This window comes from Myxine glutinosa, chromosome 8 (genome assembly GCF_964187855.1).
Source record: "Myxine glutinosa chromosome 8, kmMyxGlut1.1, whole genome shotgun sequence".
Lineage (NCBI taxonomy): Eukaryota > Metazoa > Chordata > Myxini > Myxiniformes > Myxinidae > Myxine > Myxine glutinosa.
The window spans coordinates 152,299,073-152,326,187 of NC_136268.1; the positions used below are offsets into that span (position 1 = coordinate 152,299,073).

The 27,115-nt window shown below is 45.4% G+C and overlaps 1 protein-coding gene across 2 annotated transcripts in view; it reads left to right on the top strand.

The window, feature by feature from the left end:
- Positions 1–616: 616 nt before the first annotated feature.
- The window catches only part of LOC137433033 (uncharacterized), an 85,327-nt gene continuing 58,828 nt past the window's right edge, over positions 617–27,115 (top strand). Inside the window, exons 1-6 of one of the 2 annotated variants that reach the window (XM_068125428.2) lie at positions 617–950; positions 8,197–8,280; positions 11,076–11,275; positions 16,581–16,641; positions 17,280–17,363; positions 20,434–20,633. In XM_068125428.2, coding sequence (XP_067981529.2) covers positions 8,218–8,280; positions 11,076–11,275; positions 16,581–16,641; positions 17,280–17,363; positions 20,434–20,633 — 608 coding nt within the window. In that variant the 5' untranslated portion in view covers positions 617–950; positions 8,197–8,217. The remainder of the gene's footprint in view (positions 951–8,196; positions 8,281–11,075; positions 11,276–16,580; positions 16,642–17,279; positions 17,364–20,433; positions 20,634–27,115) is intronic. The other variant, XM_078783879.1, reaches the window with a different exon arrangement.

Consider the following 27,115-nt stretch of genomic DNA (forward strand, 5'->3'; position numbering starts at 1 on the left):
AACAAACCTCTCCTGTCATTTCTGAGAAGTGTTGAAGTTGATAGTTTTCGAATTTAAATGAATATTCATGATTATGCAAATGAGATAATTAACATAACATTAGGTATTAAATGGTAAATGCATAATATCTTATTTTGGTACCAGTTTTGTGATTGTATCTTTCAGATTTAGCGAGATATGCTCGATTTACTGATATAGGTGCAATGGTTCAATTTTCGATAGATTGCCATGGAAACGGCTCAATTTGATAAAGTGTAAATGAGTGATTTTTCCTGGAAAATTTTGTTTTTTTCATTCAGTTGATCCAAGTGAACCTCAATTTGGAACCCATTATTAAATTATCCTGGAGGTTTTAGCTCTTTCACGAGCCTCGACTCTGTATACAAAAAAAAACAAAAACAAAAAAAAGGTGTACGGTGGGCTTTACTGGCTCCCGGCCTGCTGCTACATCGCAAAACGTTTGACACACTCCGTAAAATGGACCAATCAAATCGCACCGGATGCGCTATTCCAAAACCGATTAAAGCGAGCTGATCAAGCAGCATTCATGGGTTAGGGTGCGTGGCGTATATAGAGCCTCGCGGCTCTGAAAGCGCCATTAAACCTTAAAAAAGAAGAAGAAGAAGAAGCATTAATGGGTAGCGGACGCCATTTCTGTGTCTGCATCGGCGGTGTTTGATAATCGGTAAGGACGACAGTTTTATATTAACAGTGTACGGCTGTGTGAATCAGGTGATTTATATTAGTCCCGTTTTCCTCAATAAGCACGAATTAGTTAAAATAATAATTGAAAAGAAGGAATTTTAAAGACGAAACATCCTCTGTCACGTGAGCAGCTTTAGCCAATGGCATGGCTGCTTTCAAGCGATTCCGGTAGTGTCGACTGGCGAACTCCTTGGCGGCGTTAAATTGTCACTCAATGTGGTGTGGATCGTGGTTTTCGAAACAAGGTAAACTCAGGTGGATTTGGAATTTGTCTGGAGGATTATGCGAAATTTGGATGTCCTTTTTCCGTATTACTATTGGCGACGCTGCATAACGATGGTAGCACAATTTGATGTTTGTTTCGTCCTCTTTTGTGGTAAAAGCGTGTTCGTTACTCCCACGAGATATATTCAATGTCTACACCGGGATTACCGACGAAACAACTGAATCTCTCTCTCTGAACATCCGTTTGAGTCGAATTCATTGGTTTATTCTTTGTGCCTGAGCTGTATCTGTATACGAACGAGCGTGTGCGCAATTTCCCGCCAAGATTGGGGGCTTCCACAATTGTCAACATTTTCACGGTACCGGTACTCCAATACAAAGACCCCCCTTGGTCCCCCCAGATTATCAACATTTTCACGGCACCGGTACTCCAATACAAAGACCCCCCTTGGTCCCCCCAGATTATCAACATTTTCACGGTACCAGAACTCCAATACAAAGGCCCCCTTTGGTCCCCCCAGATTATCAACATTTTCACGGTACCGGTACTCCAATACAAAGGCCCCCCTTGGTCCCCCCAGATTATCAACATTTTCACGGCACTGGTACTCCAATACAAAGACCCCCCTTGGTCCCCCCCAGATTATCAACATTTTCATGGCACTGGTACTCCAATACAAAGACCCCCTTGGTCCCCCCAGATTATCAACATTTTCACGGTACCGGTACTCCAATACAAATGCCCCCCATGGTCCCCCCCCCTACATCCCCCCAGATTATCAACATTTTCACGGTACCGGTAATCCAATACAAAGACACCCCTTGGTCCCCCCAGATTATCAACATTTTCACGGTACCGGTACTCCAATACAAATGCCCCCCTTGGTCCCCCCTACATCCCCCCAGATTATCAACATTTTCACAGTACCGGTAATCCAATACAAAGACCCCCCTTGGTCCCCCCAGATTATCAACATTTTCACGGTACCGGTGCTCCAATACAAAGACCCCCCTTGGTCCCCCCCCCCCCCCTACATCGCCACAGATTATATCAACATTTTCACGGTACCGGTGCTCCAATACAAAGACCCCCCCTACGTCCCCTCAGATTATCAACATTTTCACGGTACCGGTACTCCAATACAAAAGGCCCCCTTTGGTCCCCCCAGATTATCAACATTTTCACGGTACCGGTACTCCAATACAAAGGCCCCCCTTGGTCCCCCCAGATTATCAACATTTTCACGGCACTGGTACTCCAATACAAAGACCCCCCTTGGTCCCCCCAGATTATCAACATTTTCATGGCACTGGTACTCCAATACAAAGACCCCCCTTGGTCCCCCCAGATTATCAACATTTTCACGGTACCGGTACTCCAATACAAATGCCCCCCATGGTCCCCCCCCTACATCCCCCCAGATTATCAACATTTTCACGGTACCGGTAATCCAATACAAAGACACCCCTTGGTCCCCCCAGATTATCAACATTTTCACGGTACCGGTACTCCAATACAAATGCCCCCCTTGGTCCCCCCTACATCCCCCCAGATTATCAACATTTTCACAGTACCGGTAATCCAATACAAAGACCCCCCTTGGTCCCCCCAGATTATCAACATTTTCACGGTACCGGTGCTCCAATACAAAGACCCCCCTTAGTCCCCCCATACATCCCCCCAGATTATCAACATTTTCATGGCACTGGTACTCCAATACAAAGACCCCCCTTGGTCCCCCCCCCCCCCTACATCGCCACAGATTATATCAACATTTTCACGGTACCGGTGCTCCAATACAAAGACCCCCCTTGGTCCCCCCAGATTATCAACATTTTCACGGTACCGGTGCTCCAATACAAAGACCCCCCTTAGTCCCCCCATACATCCCCTCAGATTATCAACATTTTCACGGTACCGGTACTCCAATACAAAAGGCCCCCCTTGGTCCCCCCTACATCAAACCCAGATTCGCAACATTTTCATGGTACCGTTACTCCAATACAAACCACTGCCCCCATCCCCCCAAATTATCAACATTTTCACGGTACCGGTACTCCAATACAAACCCCTCCCACCATCCCCCCAAATTATCAACATTTTCACGGTACCGGTACTCCAATACAAACCCCTCCCACCATCCCCCCCAAATTATCAACATTTTCACGGGACCGGTACTCCAATACAAACACCTTCTCCCATCCTCCCAAATTATCAACATTTTCACGGTACCGGTACTCCAATACAAACCCCTCCCACCATTCCCCCAAATTATCAACATTTTCACGGTACCGGTACTCCAATACAAACCCCTCCTCCCATCCCCCCAAATTATCAACATTTTCACTGTACCGGTACTCCAATACAAACCCCCCCCACCATCCCCCCAAATTATCAACATTTTCACAGGACCGGTACTCCAATACAAACCCCTCCCCCCATCCCCCCAAATTATCAACATTTTCACGGTACCGGTACTCCAATACAAATCCCTCCCCCCATCCCCCCCAATTATCAACATTTTCACGGTACCAGTACTCCAATATAAACCCCTCCCTCCATCCCCCCAAATTATCAACATTTTCACGGTACCGGTACTCCAATACAAACCCCTCCCCCCATCCCCCCAAATTATCCACATTTTCACGGTACCGGTACTCCAATACAAACCCCTCCCCCCATCCCCCCAAATTATCAACATTTTCACGGTACCGGTACTCCAATACAAACCCCTCCTCCTCCCATTCCCCCAAATTATCAACATTTTCACGGTACCGGTGCTCCAATACAAACCCCTCCCACCATCCCGCCAAATTATCAACATTTTCACGGTACCGGAACTCCAATACAAACCCCTCCCACCATCCCGCCAAATTATCAACATTTTCACGGTACCGGTACTCCAATACAAACCCCTCCCACCATCCCGCCAAATTATCAACATTTTCACAGTACCGGTACTCCAATACAAACCCCTCCCCCATCCTTCAAATTATCAACATTTTCACGGTACCGGTACTCCAATACAAACCCCTCCCACCATCCCCCCAAACTATCAACATTTTCATGGTACCGGTACTCCAATACAAACCCCTCCTCCCATCCCCCCAAATTATCAACATTTTCACGGTACCGGTACTCCAATACAAACCCCTCCCACCATCCCGCCAAATTATCAACATTTTCACGGTACCGGTACTCCAATACAAGCCCCTCCCCCCAAATTATCAACATTTTCATGGTACCGGTACTCCAATACAAGCCCCTCCCCCCATCCCCGCAAATTATCAACTTTTTCACGGTAGCGGTACTCCAATACAAACCCCTCCCCCCATCCCCCCAAATTATCAACATTTTCACGGTACCGGTACTCCAATACAAACCCCTCCCACCATCCCGCCAAATTATCAACATTTTCACGGGACCGGTAACTCAATACAAACCCCTTCCCCCATCCCCCCCAAATTATCAACATTTTCACGGTACCGGTACTCCAATACAAACCCCTTCTCCCATCCCCCCAAATTATCAACATTTTCACGGTACCGGTACTCCAATACAAACCCCTTCCACCATTCCCCCAAATTATCAACATTTTCACGGTACCGGTACTCCAATACAAACCCCTTCCCCCATCCCCCCAAATTATCAACATTTTCACGAGACCAGTACTCCAATACAAACCCCTCCCCCCATCCCCCCAAATTATCCACATTTTCACGGGACCGGTACTCCAATACAAACCCCTCCTCCCATCCCCCCAAATTATCAACATTTTCACGGCACCGGTACTCCAATACAAACCCCTCCTCCCATCCCTCCAAATTATCAACATTTTCACGGGACCGGTACTCCAATACAAACCCCTCCTCCCATCCCCCCAAATTATCAACATTTTCACGGTACCGGTACTCCAATACAAACTCCTTCCCCCATCCCCCCAAATTATCAAGATTTTCACGGGACCGGTACTCCAATACAAACCTCTCCTCCCATCCCCCCAAATTATCAACATTTTCACGGTACCGGTACTCCAATACAAACCCCTCCTCCCATCCCCCCAAATTATCCACATTTTCACGGTACCGGTACTCCAATACAAACCCCTCCCACCATCCCCCCCAAATTATCAACATTTTCACGGGACCGGTACTCCAATACAAACACCTTCTCCCATCCTCCCAAATTATCAACATTTTCACGGTACCGGTACTCCAATACAAACCCCTCCCACCATTCCCCCAAATTATCAACATTTTCACGGTACCGGTACTCCAATACAAACCCCTCCCCCCATCCCCCCAAATTATCAACATTTTCACGGTACCGGTACTCCAATACAAACCCCTCCCCCCATCCCCCCAAATTATCCACATTTTCACAGCACCGGTACTCCAATACAAACCCCTCCTCCCATGCCCCCAAATTATCAACATTTTCACGGTACCGGTACTCCAATACAAACCCCTCCCACCATCCCGCCAAATTATCAACATTTTCTCGGTACCGGTACTCCAATACAAACCCCTCCCACCATCCCCCCAAATTATCAACATTTTCACGGTACCGTTACTCCAATACAAACCCCTCCCACCATCCCCCCAAATTATCAACATTTTCACGGTACCGGTACTCCAATACAAACCCCTCCCCCCATCCCGCCAAATTATCAACATTTTCACGGTACCGGTACTCCAATACAAACCCCTCCCCCCATCCCGCCAAATTATCAACATTTTCACGGGACCGGTACTCCAATACAAACCCCTCCCACCATCCCCCCAAATTATCCACATTTTCACGGGACCGGTACTCCAATACAAACCCCTCCTCCCATGCCCCCAAATTATCAACATTTTCACGGTACCAGTACTCCAATACAAACCCCTCCCCCCATCCCCCCAAATTATCAACATTTTCACGGTACCGGTACTCCAATACAAACCCCTCCCCCCATCCCCCCAAATTATCAACATTTTCATGGTACCGGTACTCCAATACAAACCCCTCCCTCCCCCCATCCCCCCAAATTATCAACATTTTCACGGTACCGGTACTCCAATACAAACCCCTCCCCCCATCCCCCCAAATTATCAACATTTTCACGGTACCGGTACTCCAATACAAACCCCTCCCCCCATCCCCCCAAATTATCAACATTTTCACGGTTTCGGTACTCCAATACAAACCCCTCCCCCCATCCCCCCAAATTATCAACATTTTCATGGTACCGGTACTCCAATACAAACCCCTCCCCCCATCCCCCCAAATTATCAACATTTTCACGGTTTCGGTACTCCAATACAAACCCCTCCCCCCATCCCCCCAAATTATCAACATTTTCACGGTACCGGTACTCCAATACAAACCCCTCCCCCATCCCCCCAAATTATCAACATTTTCATGGTACCGGTACTCCAAAAACGAAACCCCCCCACGTACCCCCAAATTATCAACATTTCACGGTACCGGTACTCCAAAAACGAAACCCCCCCACGTACCCCCAAATTATCAACATTTTCACGGTACCGGTACTCCAAAAACGAAACCCCCCAACGTACCCCCAAATTATCAACATTTTCACGGTACCGGTACTCCAAAAACGAAACCCCCCCGGCCCCCACGTACCCCAGATTGAGCACGTCACAACTTTCTATTATCAGTGGAAACGGCATTTTTGGACTTTATTTGCATCTATGGGTGATATTCTCTCGTCTTCATTAGACTGCCCCCATTTCGCTTGAAAACATTTCAAACTTTTTTCATTTGAGCTGCGCCATTCTTGTCAGGCAGGTTTATTACCTCTGCCACCGGAGGTGGATGGAGGTTATGTTTTCACCCCTGTATTGTCTGTTTGTCTGTCTGTTTGTTTGCCTGTCTGTGAACAAGATATCTCAAAAAGTTGTGGTCGGATTTAGACTAAATTTGGCAGAGATGTTGCGTATGTGAAAAGGACTAAATGATTAGATTTTGGTGAAGATCCAGATTCGGATTCGGCTACTAGAATTTTAAAGTGATTCTTCACCATTGGGAGATCGGGTCAAAAACGATACATAGCAGGATATCTCAAAAAGTTGTGGATGGCTTTGAACGAAACTTGGTGGACCGGTTGGGTGTGTGACAAATACTAATCAATTCGATTTTGGTGAAGATCTCAATATGGATTTGGATGCGGGAATTATTTAATTTTTAATTGATTGTTCACCATTGGGAGATAGGGCCAAAAACGATACATACCATAACATGATATTAAAAAAAAAGAAGTTATGGACGAGTTATGAATAAACTTGGTGGACGAGTTGGTTAAGTGACAAAAACAAGCCGATTAGATTTTGGTTCAGGTCCGAATCCAGATCCGGCCTATCAGTGGAATACAAAACATAAACTGTTCATCCTGGTGGATGTATGCGGTCTACCCAGTGTCATCGTAGTTTTTCATGTTTCTATGCTCTTCGTTGCACTGGCAACAATAATAAATAAATAAATAAACAGCATTGTTAACTGTTTGCTTACAACAACAACAACAACAACAACAACAACAACAACAACAACAACAACAACAACAACAACATGCATTTTAAGGCCATTTTCACTGCTTGAGCGGGGGTTAGCCTTGCGGTCCCCATGACAATGTTCTCCATTTTGCCCTATTTTCTACATCTCTCCTTGTTAACCCCCTTGCCCGCATTTTTTCTTCCACCATCTTTAGCCAAGTCTTTCGGTCTTCCCCGTCCACTACTTCCTTCTACATTCATTTCCATCACTCTTCTCACCCAGTCACTTTCATCCTTCCTCAACACATGACCAAACCATCTCAACCTGTTTCTCTTCACAGCATCCATCACAGGCTCTATTCCCATCATCTTTCGCAATTCATCATTTGTCTTCCTCTCTCTCAACGATACTCCGCACATCCACCGAACCATTCGCATTTCCACCCTTTCCAGCCTTCGTTGCTGCTCTACGTTCATTACCCATGTCTCGCTCCCATAAATCATAACACTTCTCACACATGCAGCATACACCTTTCCCTTCAGCTTCAACGACACTCCCCTCCTCGTCAGCACGCCACTCGGTTCCCGAAACTTCTTCCATGCACATCTCACTCTCGCAACCGTTGTCGAGTCTGATCCACCTTCTCCATTCAGCACGTCTCCTCGGCAGCAAAATGTTTGAAATTTGCTTGAAATATGTTATTTATTTATCCCCTCCCCCACCACCCCCTTCTCCTAAAGTAATGGTTGAATGAATGTTTGCCTTTGTAGGGGAAAGAAAAATATAGAAAGATGGATGACGAGTGCTCTGGGCGGCAGTGCTGGTATCCTCCCAGATTTAATCCGCAATTGCCGGTGAGATTGCCACTGGTACCTGCCTGGCTCCACGATCATGATGGTGCTTGAAATACAATGTATGTGCTTTTTCTCATAAATTGTAAATGCTGCCAGATTTCCACCAGTTTGTGATTTTCCACATTTTCCCCAGCAAATGAATGATTGTGAAGTTGGAAAAAGGAAGTTTTGTTTTTATTTTAATTTTACCTGATCCTCTTGCCCCATTCCATCAATGCCATGGTGAGATTGCTGGTCTTGCTTTCAGTCTCACTCAAACTATAGCTACCGGGCTAGCTTTAATCTCTTTCTTGCAAATAAACATATTTTGCTTTTCATCACACACTTTTCGTCGCACGCCTTTCGTCGCACGCCTTTCGTCGCACGCCTTTCACCGCACACCTTTCACCGCACACCTTTCACCGCACACCTTTCACCGCACACCTCACATACTTGGAGGTCACATGACCATGAAAGAAAATAAAAATCTTTGACCTTTTAAACCCACAATCAAATCGGTTCATCTTTGTATCGTACTTATACCATACTATACCATACCATACCATACCATACTGTAAGTTTGGTCAAAATCCCTTCAGTGTTCAATGTTATCGTCGTAACGAAAACCTGCTACCCACGTACGGATTGACGCATCGCCAGAAAACGTGCCGACTTTGGCTGCCGAGACATAAAGAAAAAAAGTACCTGGTCACGACCTTAGAACTCCTTTAATTGCATGCAAGTCTGACTCTTTCACTGTTCTTCAATAAATATTTTGTAGCTTACCCTCCAAATTTTTTTCTATGGCAACACTGAGTGAATATGAACCCTCTTTAGCTTCAAGCAGATTGTCTTCAATTTGGCCTGGAACGGCTCTGCAAATCCAAACCCATCCCAGGTTTTCTATCTTGTAACTATGTAAAATGTTCAGCTCAATTGCCCTGGCGTTTGGCCTTTTTTTTTTGTCCTCCGTCGCACCGCGGACCGAAAGGGAGACTATGGTTTTCCCCTGTGTGCGTGCGAACGTGCGTGCGTCCGTGCGTGCGTAAGCGAAGTACCGAATTCTAATTTGGTGTGTGGGTGCAACCCACGTCAAAATCCAAGATGGCCGCCGCCATGTATGTCTGAACCTTGTGAGCGGAATATCTTGAAAAATAAGCGAAGTACCAACTTCTAATCTGCTATGTGGGTGTATCTAGGCATAAGGAAGAACGCCATTGAAAATTGGGTCGCCACGTCAAAATCCAAGAAGGCCGCGGCCCGCCACCATATATATGTCTGAACCATGTGAGCGAAATATCTTGAAAAATAAAGGAACTACTAACTTCTAATCTGGTGTGTGGGTGTATCTACGCATAAGGGAGAACGCTATTGAAAATTGGGTCGCCACATCAAAATCCAAGTTGGCCGCCTTGCGTCTTCCACTTTGTCAACTCGCATCACTTCAACGACGGGGGACCTAGGCGAAACGCTTTTTCTTTTTTTTTCTTTTTTTTTGTATACGAAGTCGAGGCTCATGTACGAGCTAACGCATTAAACGCAAACAACATATAACAAGCATTCTGAGTATTGCGCTGCAATACATGTCCTCTACCGGCAGTCTGTCGTCCGGAAAACTGTTGGGGAAATTACCAAAGTTCAAAGTGCCATAACCTTGTCAAAAATGACCGAAACGGCGTGAAGTTCGAACTCGATCTGTAACTTATCATGAGGAAACCATGTACCAAGTTTGAAATCATTAGCATTAAGAGTTTAGAAAAAAAAGTCCGGAAAGCTGTTCTTTGCGTGACAGACGGACGGACAGACAGACAGACGGACGGGCGGAGGGACGGAGTGCAAACCTAGAGTCCCCTCCGGTGTACACCTGTAGGGAACTAATAAAGGGACCGGGAGACAAGAGGGGGAGAGAGGGGGAAGCACACACTCACAACAACAGTAGAGAACAGGGACGTCGGTAGATCTGTGGAAGGGGGAGGGCTGGGGGGAGAGGGAAGGAGGAAAGGGGTACATGGTATAAAGTAAATGAACATTCCTCGGAATTTCAGGAAAGAAGTTGGGGGTTGAAAGAGGCAGATTTGGGGTGTTTTAACGGGGGTAGAAAAGATCAAGGTTTTGGATGGGAAAGATAAGAGATTGTGGTAAGTTCCTGTCTGGTTTAATGCAGGATTTAGGTGGGAGAAGGCAGCACTAAAGCTCTTCCAGCAAAGGAGCTATTTACAGTGTGAACGAGGGATAAAAAAAACCTCGTCAATGGAATTTCTTTCCAGAAATTGAATCTTAGTCAGGGTCTACTTCGTGCTTCCCACAGGTAGGACCATGGCTTTGTCGTCCTTTGCATCTCTTCCAATCTTGCTCCTATTCTTCCCCCCATCCGCATGTATACCACACCTCCAAGTTGCACACATTCTTACAAAATCCCATCTCTTGTTGTTCTTAATTGCATCTACCTTTTGGCCTGTGGAACAGTCTACCTTTTTGTCCAATACTCTTTCCTCCCATCCCTCAAGACCAGCTCAATACCTCCTCCTTATGGTATTTACTGTTTTTACCTGTGAGCTCCTCTTCACCACCTGCCTCATATTATCTGCCAATTTTTTTTTCTCATTCCGTGGTGTGCCCATGCTCCCCCTTCTCCCCAGTGTTCGTTAGTCCAAACTCTGACGTTCAGCCATGACCCTTGACACTTGCATAAAAAAAACTTTAGTTGCTCATGATAAATTTTCTTAATGCTGGGCAAAGTCTATTGGGCTATATATATTTTGTTTTATGGCAGAAGTCAGGAAACTTGTCACATACCTGTTGTATATGTTTTGCAGAATCCCGAAGAAAAGTTTCTACATCACAAACTCTTTGTTGGTCTTGATGAGGATGTCGAGGGTTTTGATGTTTGTTCAAGCATTTTGGGTCCTGGAGGAACCTTTTTAGGTCACGTAGAATTTGAAACGGGGGCCAAGGTACAGCTCTGCGGTGGTCGCTTTGCTCAACATGCCGACGAGCCATTACACATGCTTATCAGGTCAGAAGCATGTATTTGTTGTTTCCTCCTCACCCCCAACCTCCTCATTTTATTGCAGGGACATAATCATGAAATTTTTTGAAAAGATGGGTTTTAGAGAATGATGACCCTGACTCATGAGCACAGAAATATTTTTGGGGGGGGGGAGAATAATGAGGCAGATAATCGTGTTTTTAAATCGGACTATTTTCACTTCTGTTATGCAAATGAGCTACTTCCGTGTCGATTTGCGTGACGTCATGTGGGCACATCCCATTGACTGATGTGTACACCTGCATTTCATCACAAGTTGTTCTCGCGTTCAAAATGCCGATGTGCCAAGCTTTTAACTGTTAAAATAATCGAGAAATTTGCCCACAACTCAGACGTCGTTTTTTTGCATCACTGACCCACCAAAAGATCGTCAACGATCGTGTGCTTTGTGGGTGAAAAACCTCGGAACAACCAAATTCAACATCAAAATATATGTTCATTCAAAATATCTTCTTGTTTGCGAAGACCACTTTTAGCCGTCAGCTTTCAAATTTGATCAACAGGCTCGCTCCTCGGAAATTGCTGAAACACAACGCCGTACTGGCACTTACCGAGCGAGAGTTAAGTGTTGATTTGAAGCCACGTCCAAGCCAGGCCATGTGACCCAAGCTCAGGGCTAGTCCTCAAGTAGTTGTCTATGGGTATCCCCCCCTTAACGAAGGTTCGCAGAAGTGAAGGTCCTTATCTACACATCAGTGGTTGTATTTTTGTGTCAGTTGAAGAAATTCAACCCTCCAAAACAATACTGGTCACATTCTATATGACCATTGTGGAGTCCATCCTCACTTTCTCCATCACCGTCTGGTTTGGGACTGCGTCTGCCCACTCCAAGAGCAAACTGCAGCGTATCGTCATGTCTGCGGAGATGGTCATCGGCTGCCACCTGCCCTCCATTGAGAACCTGCATGACTCCAGGGCAGATCATCGCTGACCCCTCCCACCCCGGTCATCACCTCTTCCAAAAACCTGCCTCTGGTCGACTGTTCAGAGCCATCAGAATCAATACAACCCACCATCTGAATAGTTTCTTTCCCCGTGCCTTGGCCATCACAAGCCGTTCATCCGGCTTGCAGTAGTCCCCCCCCCTCCCGACTAGATCCCTCACCTTAGGAATGGACTCCCTTCCCCCACCCACAATCTCACTCTACACTTGACACTTTTCTAACCTTCGACACTGTCCTGTACTTCATCCTATTTGTTGTAATTTTGTAAATTTGTGTATTATGTGTATTTTGTGGACATGCTATAATTTGCAATTTTGTGAATTTGGTGTATTTTGTGGAATTTATGTATGACTGTAAGCGGACAGCACATTCACGGAGCATGTATGCGGATATGTACGGGGCTTCTGCCGTAAATGCGAGACAGACAAACGCATGGACAGACAGATACCACGGTTCACAATATATGAGAGATTACTTACCTTCCAAGGAACTTCAACACAGAAAGAGACCATTTGGCCCATCAAGGCTGCACAACGGCTGCCAATCTAAGACAGTTTTTTGTGTACAGGGCCAGGGCACGTACGTGCAAGAACTAGAACACTGAACAGGGAAAAAGGAACAGTCGAGATAACACAAGTAGCTGGTGTCAGGGTTCGCAAACAGTCCTTCAGTTTCCTAGAAAAATAAAAAGCAGTACTGGAAAGTCCTGGAAAACTTGTCCAACTCTTGGAAAGTCGCACCCACCCCCTCCCCCACCCTGGTCGGAATTGTTAATTCAGCTGGTCTCTTGAAATGAACGCTACCAATTGATGTCCCCCGAGGATTTTCCTATTAAAGCCATGCTAAAATGGCACTCGTACAATCTGCAATGGAGTGTCATCACACAAAAAGTGTTCTTATAGAATGACAGTTTATTATGAGGGCACAACAACAACAACAACATGCATTTTAAAGGCCATTTTCCCTGCGAGAGCTGGGGTTAGCCTTGTGGTCCCCATGACAATCTTCCCCATTTTGCCCTATTTTCTGCATCTCTCCTTGTTAACCCCCTTGCCCGCATTTCTTCTTCCACCATCTTTAGCCAAGTCTTTCTCGGTCTTCCCCGTCTTCTACTTCCTTCGACATTCATTTCCATCACTCTTCTCAACCAGTCACTTTCATCCTTCCTCAACACATGACCAAACCATCTCAACCTGTTCCTCTTCACAGCATCAATCACAGGCTCTATTCCCACCATCTTTCGCAATTCATCATTTGTCTTCCTCTCTCTCAACGATACTCCGCACATCCGTCGAACCATTCGCATTTCCACCCTTTCCAACCTTCGTTGCTGCTCTACATTAATTACCCATGTCTCGCTCCCATAAATCATAACACTTCTCACATGTGCAGCATAAACCTTTCCCTTCAGCTTCAACGACACTCCCCTCATCATCAGCACGCCACTCAATTCCCGAAACTTCTTCCATGCACATCTCACTCGAGCAACCGTTGCCGAGTCTGATCCACCTTCTCCATTCAGCATGTCTCCGAGGTAGCAAAACATTTTCACACCTTCCAGCTTCACGCCGTCTCCAAGATCCAACTCAACATTTCCTCCATCTGTAGCTCCCTCTGTGCACACCTTACATTTGAATGTAACTGCCACACTGGTTAATGACCCTCTCAGACCACTACATTTTTGATGAACCCACTCAGCGCACATTGTACACTGAATGGAGTTCACTCCGACACCCTTCCTGCACACAGCACATGGGCACTTCCCAGTTCTTTCCACCTCACCACATGCTTTACCACTTGCCATCACCTTCGTCTTTCCGATATTCACCTTCAGACCTTTTGTCTCCATACATTCCTTCCACATGTTCATCTTTTCCTGCAGTCCATCCATACTTTCCGCAATCAACACCAGATCATCTGCATACAACAACTCCCACGGTAAACCCTCCTTTACGTTCTGAGCCAGCACCTCCATCACAGCTACAAATAGTAGTGGACTTAGTACCGACCCCTGATGCACTCCCACCTTCACCTCAAACTCAGCACTGTTCCCGTCCTTCGTCCTTACAGCTGTGCGCGCTCTTTTGTACATTGCCATCACTACTCTGATCAACCATTCCTCCACTCCTAACTTCCTCAATGCCCATGTCAATACTTTGCGTGGAACCCGATCGAATGCTTTCTCCAGATCAACAAACCCAAGAAACAACTTCTTCCGCTTCTCCATGTACTTCTCCTGCAACTGCCTCACAATGAAAAGCGCGTCTGTCGTTCCTCTTCCTGGCATGAATCCAAACTGCATTTCGTCGATCTTCACTTTCTTCCTTATCCTCCTCTCCAACACCCTTTCGAATACCTTCATTCCATGCTCCAATAACTTTATCGCTCGGTACGAGCCACACTCCAGAGGGTCACCTTTCCCCTTGTATAGAGGGACGAGGGCACTCAGTTCCCAAGCCACTGGAATGCGGCCTTCTTTCACCACCAGATTACAGATCTCTGTCATTCTCTTCAAACCCCAACTTCCTGCTGCCTCCAACATATCTCCCACAACTCCCGTCGGCCCTCCCGCTTTTCTACCCTTCATTGCTTTTATCGCTTCCTCAACTTCCTTCTCAGTTATCTTCTCTGCCGGTCCTAAAACTGGGTTACTCTCGATGTTGCCATCCCATTCATTCTCTGTATTCAACAGCATTTCCATATATCTTTTCCATCTTCCTTTAATTCCATCTGGGTTGACAACGATTTGTCCCACTTCATCCTTCAAGCAACTCACCCCCATCACATCACACCTCTCTTTCGCTATCTGCTTTGCAATCCTGAATACTGCTTTCTGACCCTCTTCCGAATTCAAGCGTTCTCAGAACATTTTCCTACATGCCTCCTGCGCCTTTGCTATCTCTTTCTGTGCAGCCTTCCTGGCTGCCTTATAACTTTCATGCTCTGCTGTTTCTGCTCCCGTACCCTTCGCCTTCTGCCACTCCTTGAACTTCTTCCTCTTCTCGTCAATCCTCTTTCCAACTTCATCATCCCACCACCATGTTTCCGGGTGCCCTCGGTGGTCCTTTTGTCCATCCACATACCTCACCAACGGCTCCCAACAGACTAGCTTTCATTGACATCCAACCACTTTCAAGCTCAACCACATCATCCTCGACCCTACTCAGCCTGTCTTTTAATGCCCCCCTTACTGTCACCTCTTTCAACCTCCACACCTTCATTCTCGGTTGGTACTTCACCCGCCGAGCTCTCCTCGCACCTTTCACCCTTACGTCGCAGACAACCAAGTGGTGCTGTGAAACAGCCTCCTCCCCCGGGATCACCTTTGTGTCCCGGAGGTGCCCCCTATCTCGCCTACGCACCATCAGGTAGTCAACGGTTGTCGTCGACCCACCTGACGTGTATGTAACAAGCTTATTATCCTCTTTCTGGAACTGAGTATTACAAATCAACAAATCAGCTCCATCAGCAAACTCCAAAATCCTTTCACCTTCTCCATTTCTCACACCATATCCGTAACCCCCATGAACTCCGTCAAAACCATCCATACTCCTTCCCACATGTCCATTTAGGTCTCCTCCTACCACAAAAACCTCCTCATCTTTCACGTTTTCCATCAGCTTCTCTATCGCACACCAGAACTTGTCCTTCTCTTCATCGCTTCGACCAACCTGCGCAGCATATCCCGAGATGACGTTCACCAAGAGCTTTCCAATCATCATTTTCACCATCATCAACCTATCACTCACTCTAGTCACACTCACCACACTGTCTACAAACTCCTCAGAAAACAGGACACCAACGCCATTCACGCCCTCCAGGCACCCTTGCCACATAAACTTGTATGTCTGTCCCTGCCTTCCCTTCACCATTCTCACACCACTTCCCTTCCATCTCGTCTCTTGCACACAACATATGTCCACTCTTCTTCTGACCAATACTTCCACCACTTCTCCTGATCTCCCTGTCATTGTCCCTACATTCCATGTCCCAAACCTCAGAAACCGATCTCCACTTCAGGCTGTACCCTGTCCACATGTAGTTGTAATTGTCATGGTTGTCTTTGTAATTGTCATGTCCACACAGCACGACAAAAAGATATACGGACACAAACAGGCAGCGAGGTAAATAAATAAGCCACACATTCAATCAGACGTAACAAAAATGTTTTTCCTACATTGTACCGATGGGTTCTGTGAATTTGTGATGTGTACATCAAGTCCTCAAATCAAACTCCATAATTTTTCCTTTGATATTTCCCATGTTTTACCTACCTCTTTATTTCTGTTTTAAATGTGCTTTTCTATTTTTGCTCACTGCCCTTTTAGCCATGTTGAGCCTGATGGGTTACACGCAGCACGCAACCTTTGCAAGGATCTACTGGACTGGGTGAGAATGGGGGTGGGGTGGTTTTCTTGTATTTGTTTAAGTGCAAAAAAATGTATACTGAAAACTGAAACTGACCGGCATCGTAAGTCTTTCTCGGTCTTCCCCGTCCTCGACTTCCTTCTACATTCATTTCCATCACTTCTCAACCAGTCACTTTCATCCTTCCTCAACACATGACCAAACCATCTCAACCTGTTCCTCTTCACAGCATCCATCACAGGCTCTATTCCCATCATCTTTCGCAATTCATCATTTGTCTTCCTCTCTCTCAACCATACTCCACACATCCACCGAACCATTCGCATTTCCACCCTTTCCAGCCTTCGTTGCTGCTCTACTTTCATTACCCATGTCTCGCTCCCATAAATCATAACACTTCTCACACATGCAGCATACACCTTTCCCTTCAGCTTCAACGACACTCCCCTCCTCATCAGCACGCCACTCAGGTCCCGAAACTTCTTCCATGCACATCTCACTCCAGCAACCGTTGTCGAGTCTGATCCACCTTCTCCATTCAGCACGTCTCCTCGGTCGCAAAATGTTTGAAATTTGCTTGAAATATGTTATTTATTTATCCCCTCCCCCACCACCCCCTTCTCCTAAAGTAATGGTTGAATGAATGTTTGCCTTTGTAGGGGAAAGAAAAATGTAAAAAGATGGACGACGAGTGCTCTGGGCGGCAGTGCTGGTATCCTCCCAGATTTAATCCGCAATTGCCGGTGAGATTGCCACTGGTAACCTGCCTGGCTCCACGATCATGATGGTGCTTGAAATACAATGTATGTGCTTTTTCTCATAAATTGTAAATGCTGCCAGATTTCCACCAGTTTGTGATTTTCCACATTTTCCCCAGCAATTGAATGATTGTGATGTTGGAAAAAGGAAGTTTTGTTTTTATTTTAATTTTACCTGATCCTCTTGCCCCATTCCATCAATGCCATGGTGAGATTGCTGGTCTTGCTTTCAGTCTCACTCAAACTATAGCTACCGGGCTAGCTTTAATCTCTTTCTTGCAAATAAACATATTATGCTTTTCATCACACACTTTTCGTCGCACGCCTTTCTTTCGTCGCACGCCTTTCGTCGCACGCCTTTCGTCGCACGCCTTTCGTCGCACGCCTTTCGTCGCACGCCTTTCGTCGCACGCCTTTCGTCGCACGCCTTTCGTCGCACGCCTTTCGCCGCACGCCTTTCGCCGCACACCTTTCACCGTACACTTCACGTACTTAGAGGTCACATGACCATGAGAGAAAATAAAAACCTTTGACCTTTTAAACCCACAATCAAATCGGTTCATCTTTGTATCGTACTTGTACCATACCATACCATACCATACTGTAAGTTTGGCCAAAATCCCTTCAGTGTTTAATGTTATCGTCGTAACGAAAACCTGCTGCCCACGTACGGATTGACGCATCGCCGGAAAACGTGCCGCATTTGGCTGCGAGACGTAAAGAAAAAAGTACCTGGTCACTACCTTCGAACACCTTTCATTGCATGCAAGTCTGACTTTCACTGTTCTTCGATAAATATTTTGTAGCTTACCCTCCAAATTTTTTCATATGGCAACACTGAGTGAATATGAACCCTCTTTCGCTTCAAGCAGATTGTCTTCAGTTTGGCCTGTAACGCCTATGCAAATCCAAACACATCCCAGCTTTTCTACCTTGTAACTATGTAAAATGTTCAGCTCAATTGTTGTGACGTTTTTTTTTTTGTTTTTTTTTTGTATACGAAGTCGAGGCTCATGTATGAGCTTATGCATTAAACGCAAACAACATACAACAAGCATTCTGAGTATTGCACTGCAATACATGTCCCCTACCAAAGTTCAAAGTGCCATAACTTTGTCAAAAATGATTGAATATGCAAATTTATGCACGGTTGATGCTGGTTTTCAAACTTGATCTGAGGTATGCTGAGACACATGTGTCGCCTCGCCTCGTTGATAAGCCCGCAAGGTCGCTCCGTGGAGCAGCCTGCACTTATTGCACTGTGTGAATTAAATAATTACCAACTCACGGTCTGAGGTACTAACAATTCAAGAGATATCCATTTTTGAAATATTTTCGTTTAATTAACGATATTTGCCAAACCACGTGCCCTATCGCAAATTCCAAAAGGACATTTTAGTAGATTGACATGCTGAACAGATCTGTGAAGTTTCCCCTTGATTGGATCAAAAATGAGGGAGGAGCTCGGTTTTAAAGTTTCTAACTCTGAAACCATGTGATGCATGACGTTATGCTCGCTGAGTTTTTTGTTCGTCATGGGTATGCGATTCTGCCTGCAAAGTTTGGCCTCGATCTGTTCAGCCGTTGCAGAGAAAAATAGGTTTTCATGTTTTCATGAAAAACAATATGGCGGCCGAACCATGTGACCTGTGACGTCATAATTACCATTAAAATATTCTACAGACCGAATCCCTCCTATGGTGAAAATTTGATCTCAGTCGGTCCTATTATTGCAGAGAAAATCTTTTTTTAAAGGAAATTAAAACTTAAAATGGCACTGAGTTAAGGATCATCAGAATTATCAGAATTCCCAAAGTTCAAAGTGCCATAACTTTGTCAAAAATGATCGAAACATCGTGAACTTCGAACTTGATCTGTAACTTATCATGAGGAAACCATTTGCCAAGTTTGAAATCATTAGCATTAAGCGTTTATAAAAAATATCCGGAAAACTGTTCTTTGCGTGACGGACGGACTGACTGACGGACTGACTGACGGACTGACGGACTGACGGACGGACGGACGGACGGACGGACGGACGGACGGACGGACGGACTGACGGACTGACGGACGGACGGAGTGCAAACCTATAGTCCCCTCCGGTGTGCACCGGTAGGGGACTAATAAAGGGACCGGGAGACGAGAGGGGGGAGAGGGAAGCACACAATCACAACAACAGTAGAGAACAGGGACGTCGGTAGATCTGTGGAAGGGGGAGGGCTGGGGGGATTGGGGGGGAGGAAGGGGTACATGGTATAAAGTAAATGAACACTCCAAGGAATTTCAGGAAAGAAGTTGGGGGTTGAAAGAGGCAGATTTGGGGGTGTTTTAACGGGGGTAGAAAAGTTCAAGGTTTTGGATGGGGAAGATAAGAGATTGTGGTAAGTTCCTGTCTGGTTTAATGCAGGATTTAGGTGGGAGAAGGCAGCACTAAAGCTCTTCCAGCAAAGGAGCTATTTACAGTGCGAACGAGGGATAAAAAAAACCTCGTCAATGGAATTTCTTTCCAGAAATTGAATTGTAGTCATGGTCGACTTCGTGCTTCCCACAGGTAGGACCATGGCTTTGTCGTCCTTTGCATCTCTTCCAATCTTGCTCCTATTCTTCCCCCCATCCGCATGTATACCACACCTCCAAGTTGCACACATTCTTACAAAATCCCATCTCTTGTTCTTAATTGCATCTACCGTTTGGCCTGTGGAACAGTCTACCTTTTTGTCCAATACTCTTTCCTCCCATCCCTCAAGACCAGCTCAATAGCTCCTCCTAATGCTATCTACTGTTTTTACCTGTGAGCTCCTCTTCACCACCTGCCTCATATTATCTGACAATTTTTTTTACTCATTCCATGGTGTGCCCATGCTCCCCCTTCTCCCCAGTGTTCGTTCGTCCAAACTCTGACGTTCAGCCATGACCCTTGATACTTGCATAAAAAAACTTTAGTTGCTCATGATAAATTTTTTTAATGCTGAGCAAAGTTTATTGGGCTATATATTTTTTGTTTTATGCCAGAAGTCAGGAAACTTGTCACATACCTGTTGTATATGTTTTGCAGAATCCCGAAGAAAAGTTTCTACATCACAAACTCTTTGTTGGTCTTGATGAGGATGTCGAGGGTTTTGATGTTTGTTCAAGCATTTTGGGTCCTGGAGGAATCTTTTTAGGTCACGTAGAAGTTGAAACGGGGGCCAAGGTACAGCTCTGCGGTGGTCGCTTTGCTCAACATGCCGACGAGCCATTACACATGCTTATCAGGTCAGAAGCATGTATTTGTTTCCTCCTCACGCCCAACCTCCTCATTTTGTTAAAGGGACATAGTCATGAAATTTTTTGAAGAGATGTTTTCGAGAATGATGACCCTGACTCATTGGCACAGAAATATTTTTTGGGAGGGAGAATAATGAGGCAGATGATCGTGTGTTTAAAAAAACCACCTTTAGAGGCCATTTTTCCCCGCAAGCGGGGGTTGGCCTTTTTCGGGAACTGTGGTTGTTGTTGTTTTTCGGTCCCCTTTTTGAAGCAATGTTTTACGGCCGGATGTCCTTCCTGACGCCAACCCTTTTTGCCGCCTTTAACGACAAACAGGGAATTACCAGTGAACTGGTACTCAATTTGCCGACCTCGGAAGGATGACAGGCTGAGTCAACCCCCCTGGCGTTAATTCAGCGATTGACCGGGATTCGAACCCAGGATCCTAGGATCCTAAGCCGGCACCCTAGCCGCTAGCCCAACACCAGGGATCGTGTGTTTAAATCAGACTATTTTCACCTCCGTTATGCAAATGAGCTACTTCCGTGTCGATTTGCGTGATGTCATGTTGGCACATCCCATTGACTGTGTACACCTGCATTTCATCACAAGTTGTTCTCGCGTTCAAAATGCCGATGTGCCAAGCTTTTAACTGTTAAAATCATCGAGAAATTTGCCACAACTCAGACGTCGTTTTTTTGCATCACTGACCCACATACCTGTTGTATGTGTTGGTACTGACCCACATACCCACATACCCACATACCCACAAACCCTGGTGTTGGGCTAGCGGCTAGGGTGCCGGCTTAGGATCCCAGGATCCTGGGTTCGAATCCCGGTCGATCGCTGAATTAATGCCAGGGGGGTTGACTCAGCCTGTCATCCTTCCGAGGTCGGCTAATTGAGTACCAGTTCACTGGTAATTCCCTGTTTGTCGCTAAAGGCGGCAAAAAGGGTTGGCGTCAGGAAGGGCTTCCGGCCGTAAAACATTGCTTCAAAAAGGGGACCAAAAAACAACAACAACCATGGTTCCCGAAAAAGGCCAACCCCCGCTTGCGGGGAAAAATGGCCTCTAAAGGTGGTTATTTATTTATTTATTTACTGACCCACCAAAAGATCGTCAACGATCGTGTGTTTTGTGGTTGAAAAACCTCGGAACAACCAAATTCAACATCAAAATATATGTTAATTCAAAATATCTTGTTGTTTGCGAAGACCACGTTTAGCTGTCAGCTTTCAAATTTGATCAACAGACTCACTCCTCGGAAATTGCTGAAACACGACGCCGTACTGGCACTTACCGAGCGAGAGTTAAGTGTTGATTTGAAGCCACGTCAAAGCCAGGCCATGTGACCCAAGCTCAGGGCTCGACCTCAAGTACAGACATGGCATTTAATATGGAATATTTTTTTTGTGGGGGTGAACTTACTTTTCAAGATGTCTTAGAACCAAAAGTTCTTTGGAATTATGTTGAAATTATTCTAGATTTTGTTAATGTGACCTTTAAAAGAAACAAAAACCACATTTGACATTTCGAAGCAAATAAATTGATCCTTGAAAGTGATGTAAACTGATATCGAACTCAATTCACGGACAGTATTGTGTTAAACTTCTGTGCGTTTTCCAGAAGTATCTCTTTATTTTGCACATTACCCAAAATTTTTTTTTAACAAAAACCAAAGTTATATTACGACTGGGATTACAGACAGTAACATTACAGTTCAGTACTTCGTGTAACCCCCACGAGCATTCAGGAGAGCACGTACACGTTGAGGCATGCTGTTCACAAGATTTGCCAAGGTTTGGACAGGAATCGCTTGCCATGCAGTTACAATAGCCTGCTGCAATTCACGCACAGAGGTCGGCTGCTGGTCCAAGTTGTCGATTTGACGCGTTAATTCTGCCCACAAGTTCTCTATCGGATTCATATCCGGGGACATGGCAGGCCACTCCATAGGCTCTACACCACGGTCAGCAAGAAAGTGTTGGATCATGCGAGCACGATGAGGCCGTGCATTGTCATCTTGGAAGACAAAGTTTCCTCGAAAGGCTGCACGAACAAATGGAAGCAATGTTTCTTCCAGAATGGCCCTGTGCTTGAACTGGTTCAGGTTTCCATTCAGAACAAACAGGTCAGTTTTGCCCCCTGCATGAAAAGCAGCCCAAACGGTCACCCCACCACCTCCAGCTTGGACTCTTGGCACTATACAATCTTCGTTGTCGGCTTCATGCACTTGTCTGCGCACTCGGACGCGGCCATATTGACGATAGACCAGAAATCTAGACTTGTCACTGAAGATCACGTGATTCCAGTGTCCTGGCTGCCATTGACGGTGCTCTCTGGCCCACTGCAATCGACGCTGGCGGTGTTGTCTGGTCAGGCGTGGCTTTCTCAAGGGACGCCTGGCACGATAGCCTGCTTGAACCAGTCGTTGGTTGACTAGCCTTCTGGATACAGGCACATTTGTCAGATGCTGCCACTCAGCCCAAAGCCGATTAGCCGATTAGCTGACTTGGTACGGCCATTGCGGACTAACCAATGCAGCTGGCGATCATCCCTCCTTGTGGTTCTGCGGGGACGTCCTGGCCTCGGTATTGGAGTAGGGACACCCCTCTGAGCATTTTGTATCAGGATCTTTGACACCTGACCTTGAGTGATGCCATACTGCCGAGCAATAGCACGCTGTTTCATGCCGGAATTTCGTAAAGCCACCACTAAATGAAAAACAGCATTGTCGAGTTGACGGACCATCTCCAGGGGAAGCGGCAATAACTTTTGTAGACGTGCAGCAGTTGTTTTCCACTAATACAGAATGCAACAACCCTTATATACCCGATTGTGAAGCCAATCGTCAAATGTACCTGTCCGTACATTTTGTCACGCCACCTGTGATATAATCCTGTTACTTACTTCTTGCTGCGACAGACAATCAGTGACATGGTTCTTTTAACAAAGAAATCACCGAAGCGTAAAAGAAACTCACCAGATTGATATACCGAGTTCAGAAAGTAAACCCAAGTCAAGAAAAGAAAAAAATATTCCATATTAAATGCCAAGTCTGTAGTTATCTACGGGTATCCCCCTTCGTTATGCTTAACGAAGGTTTGCATAAGCGAAGGTTCTTATCTACAGGTGTCCCCCTCTTAACGAAGGTTCGCATAAGTGAAGGTTCTTATCTACGGGTATCCCCCGCTTAACGAAGGTTCACATAAGCGAAGGTTCTTATCTACAGGTATCCCCTGCTTAACGAAGGTTCGCATAAGCGAAGGTTCTTATCTGCAGGTATCCCCCTCTTAACGAAGGTTTGCATAAGCGGAGGTTCTTATCTACGGGTATCCCCCGCTTAACGAAGGTTCGCATAAGCGAAGGTTCTTATCTACAGGTATCCCCCACTTAACGAAGGTTCGCATAAGCGAAGGTTCTTATCTACGGGTATCCCCCGCTTGACGAAGGTTTGCATAAGCGAAGGTTCTTATCTACAGGTATCCCCTGCTTAACTAAGGTTCACATAAGCGAAGGTTCTTATATACGGGTATCCACCTCTTAACGAAGGTTCACATAAGTGAAGGTCCTCTACAATGAATGGTTTAATTTAGGCGTATTCATTGCTTAACGATGGTCTTCATTTGCTAAAATGAAGGAGCTGTCACAGTGCCTGATTCTGGTGATTATGCAACGTCCCTTCTGGAGATGGCAGTGGCGATTATAAATACGATATGTTTTTCCACGAATTAACCTTTCAATGAGGTGATTAACTTTTCAGAATGAAAGGGGTATAAATACTGATTTCCTCCCCCACTTCCTGCCACCTTCTGTATGGAAACATGGACTCAGATTGTAGAGATGGTTTTGGTAAGTGTTACAACTAAATTGCTTTAGTATTGTGTTACTGTCTTTATTATTAGGTAAATAATATTAATAATAATGTAATGGCACTTGCAACTAAAACCGTAATTGTACCTAGCCGATGGCTTTGCTTTTAGAGCGAAAAATTACAGTTGGGAAACGAAGTGTAATTTTCCCATTAAAAATAATGGAAAACGAGCTTGCGCATAATGAAGGTCCGCATAACGAAGGGTTATAAAGGTACGTAATCCTTTATAAGCCGATTAGCCGATTAGCTGACTTGGTACGGCCATTGCGGACTAACCAATGCAGCTGGCGATCATCCCTCCTTGTGGTTCTGGGGGGACGTCCTGGCCTCGGTATTGGAGTAGGGACACCCCTCTGAGCATTTTGTATCAGGATCTTTGACACCTGACCTTGAGTGATGCCATACTGCCGAGCAATAGCACGCTGTTTCATGCCGGAATTTCGTAAAGCCACCACTAAATGAAAAACAGCATTGTCGAGTTGACGGACCATCTCCAGGGGAAGCGGCAATAACTTTTGTAGACGTGCAAAAGTTTTGTAGACGTGCGGGGGATACCCGTAGATAAGAACCTTCGCTTATGCGAACCTTCGTTAAGTGGGGGATACCTGTAGATAAGAACCTTCGCTTATGCGAACCTTCGTTAAGCGGGGGATACCCGTAGATAAGAACCTCCGCTTATGCAAACCTTCGTTAAGAGGGGGATACCTGCAGATAATGGTTCAATGGGGCATTATACCATTGAAGGCAAAAAAAATATAGATTCATGAAATAATGGAAAAACATTGTACGCAATTGTAATTTCAATGTATAGGAAACGGAATCCTGATTTCAATGGCCACTTACAGCAAATGTGTGTTTACATAATATTAGTTTACATTTTCCCCTATAACTTTGGAATTCTTAATTCTTTTCACTTCAAATTTGGCACAGATATTGATAATGACCCAACAAAGATATTAATAGAGTTTTATTGTATTATGACCTTGGGTTTTTAATTTAAAGGATGTCAATTCTCATTGGACGATTAATGGTTGCCATGGCAACACGAAATGCCAATTATACAAATGCATCAATTAAAATGTTTGTTTCCTAGTATTGTATATATGTACCAAGTTTGAACGTAAATGGACTTGTCATAGAGAAGATATAAGCTGAAAAGTGGTAATTCATCATTTGTATGCATCTGGTTACCATGGTAACCATGCATAATATAATGCTATGTAATGTATACCAATGTAATGTTCATATATCAAGCAACATGTACATATATAGTTTTGCATATTTTCAATCAAGACATTTTATCAAAAAGTGCATTACTGTGATTCAGTGTTGTTTTTACTGTGTTCAGTGTAATGCTCCCTTAAGTGGGGGATACCTGTATATTGTTAGAATACTTGCAGAGCCTACTTGTCGCTTCGCTGACCGACCAATTAGTCATCCTGTGTGCCAAAAATTGCTATATTGGTTCAATGCATCTGTATTGAGTTCCCAGATCAAGATAACTCGACCAGCATATGGGAATATTTAATCATTTTTATTGAAGTGCCCTCAGGTCTATGATTGGTCTTGGCTGATTGTGGCTTGTTTGTCATATGCCCCGAGGGCAGTTTGCATTCTCGTGTAAGATTCTCGTGCCGATCAATCTCGCAGGATTCAGCCGTAGATCCTACACCGCACAATCTCCCTTATAAATGTTGTTGTTCTGCACAAAACTGATCCGCAGCAAGGCGACAGCCAGCGGATCCTGCTCGTCATTTCATTGACAGGTTTAATCAAAAGACAGAGACCCCCTCACCCCCCCTAACCACCTGTTCACCCCACCCCCACTCCCACCACCCGTTCGTTGGACGGGTGATGGCATATTCAGCAGCTGGTAATAGATGCGGTGAAACGTTTTTCATTGTGTAACTTGCGGGGGATGACAGCTTGCGCAGCAGCCGGTATACAGTGGAGTGTCTTTATAGCGCCAATGGTGGGACATGTAGCGCAGCTAGGTTTATAGTGTGAATGGTGGAACATGCCGTGCAGCTAGGTTTATAGTGTGAATGGTGGGACATGCTGCGCAGCTCGGTTTATAGTGAATGGTGGGACATGCTGCGCAGCTCGGTTTATAGTGTGAATGGTGGGACATGCTGCGCAGCTAGGTTTATAGTGGGAATGGTGGGACATGCCGCACAGCCAGGTTTATAGTGTGAATGGTGGGACATGCCACGCAGCTAGGTTTATAGTGTGAATGGTGGGACATGCCGTGCAGCTAGGTTTATAGTGTGAATGGTGGGACATGCCGTGCAGCTAGGTTTTTAGTGTGAATGTTGGGACATGCTGCGCAGCTAGGTTTATAGTGTGAATGGTGGGACAATGCCGCGCAACTCGGTTTATTGTGTGAATGGTGGGACATGCTGCGCAGCTAGGTTTATAGTGTGAATGGTGGGACATGCCACGCAGCTCGGTTTATAGTGTGAATGGTGAGACATGCCGCGCAGATCGCTTATGGCACTACTAAAGAAAAATTGTGAAGACACGAAGCAAAGTGATGTGAATGTTGAAGCAGGTCATGTGCGTGGCTCGTGGAAAATCTGTTTATTGCGTACGTCCAGCTGTTTTATGCATGTC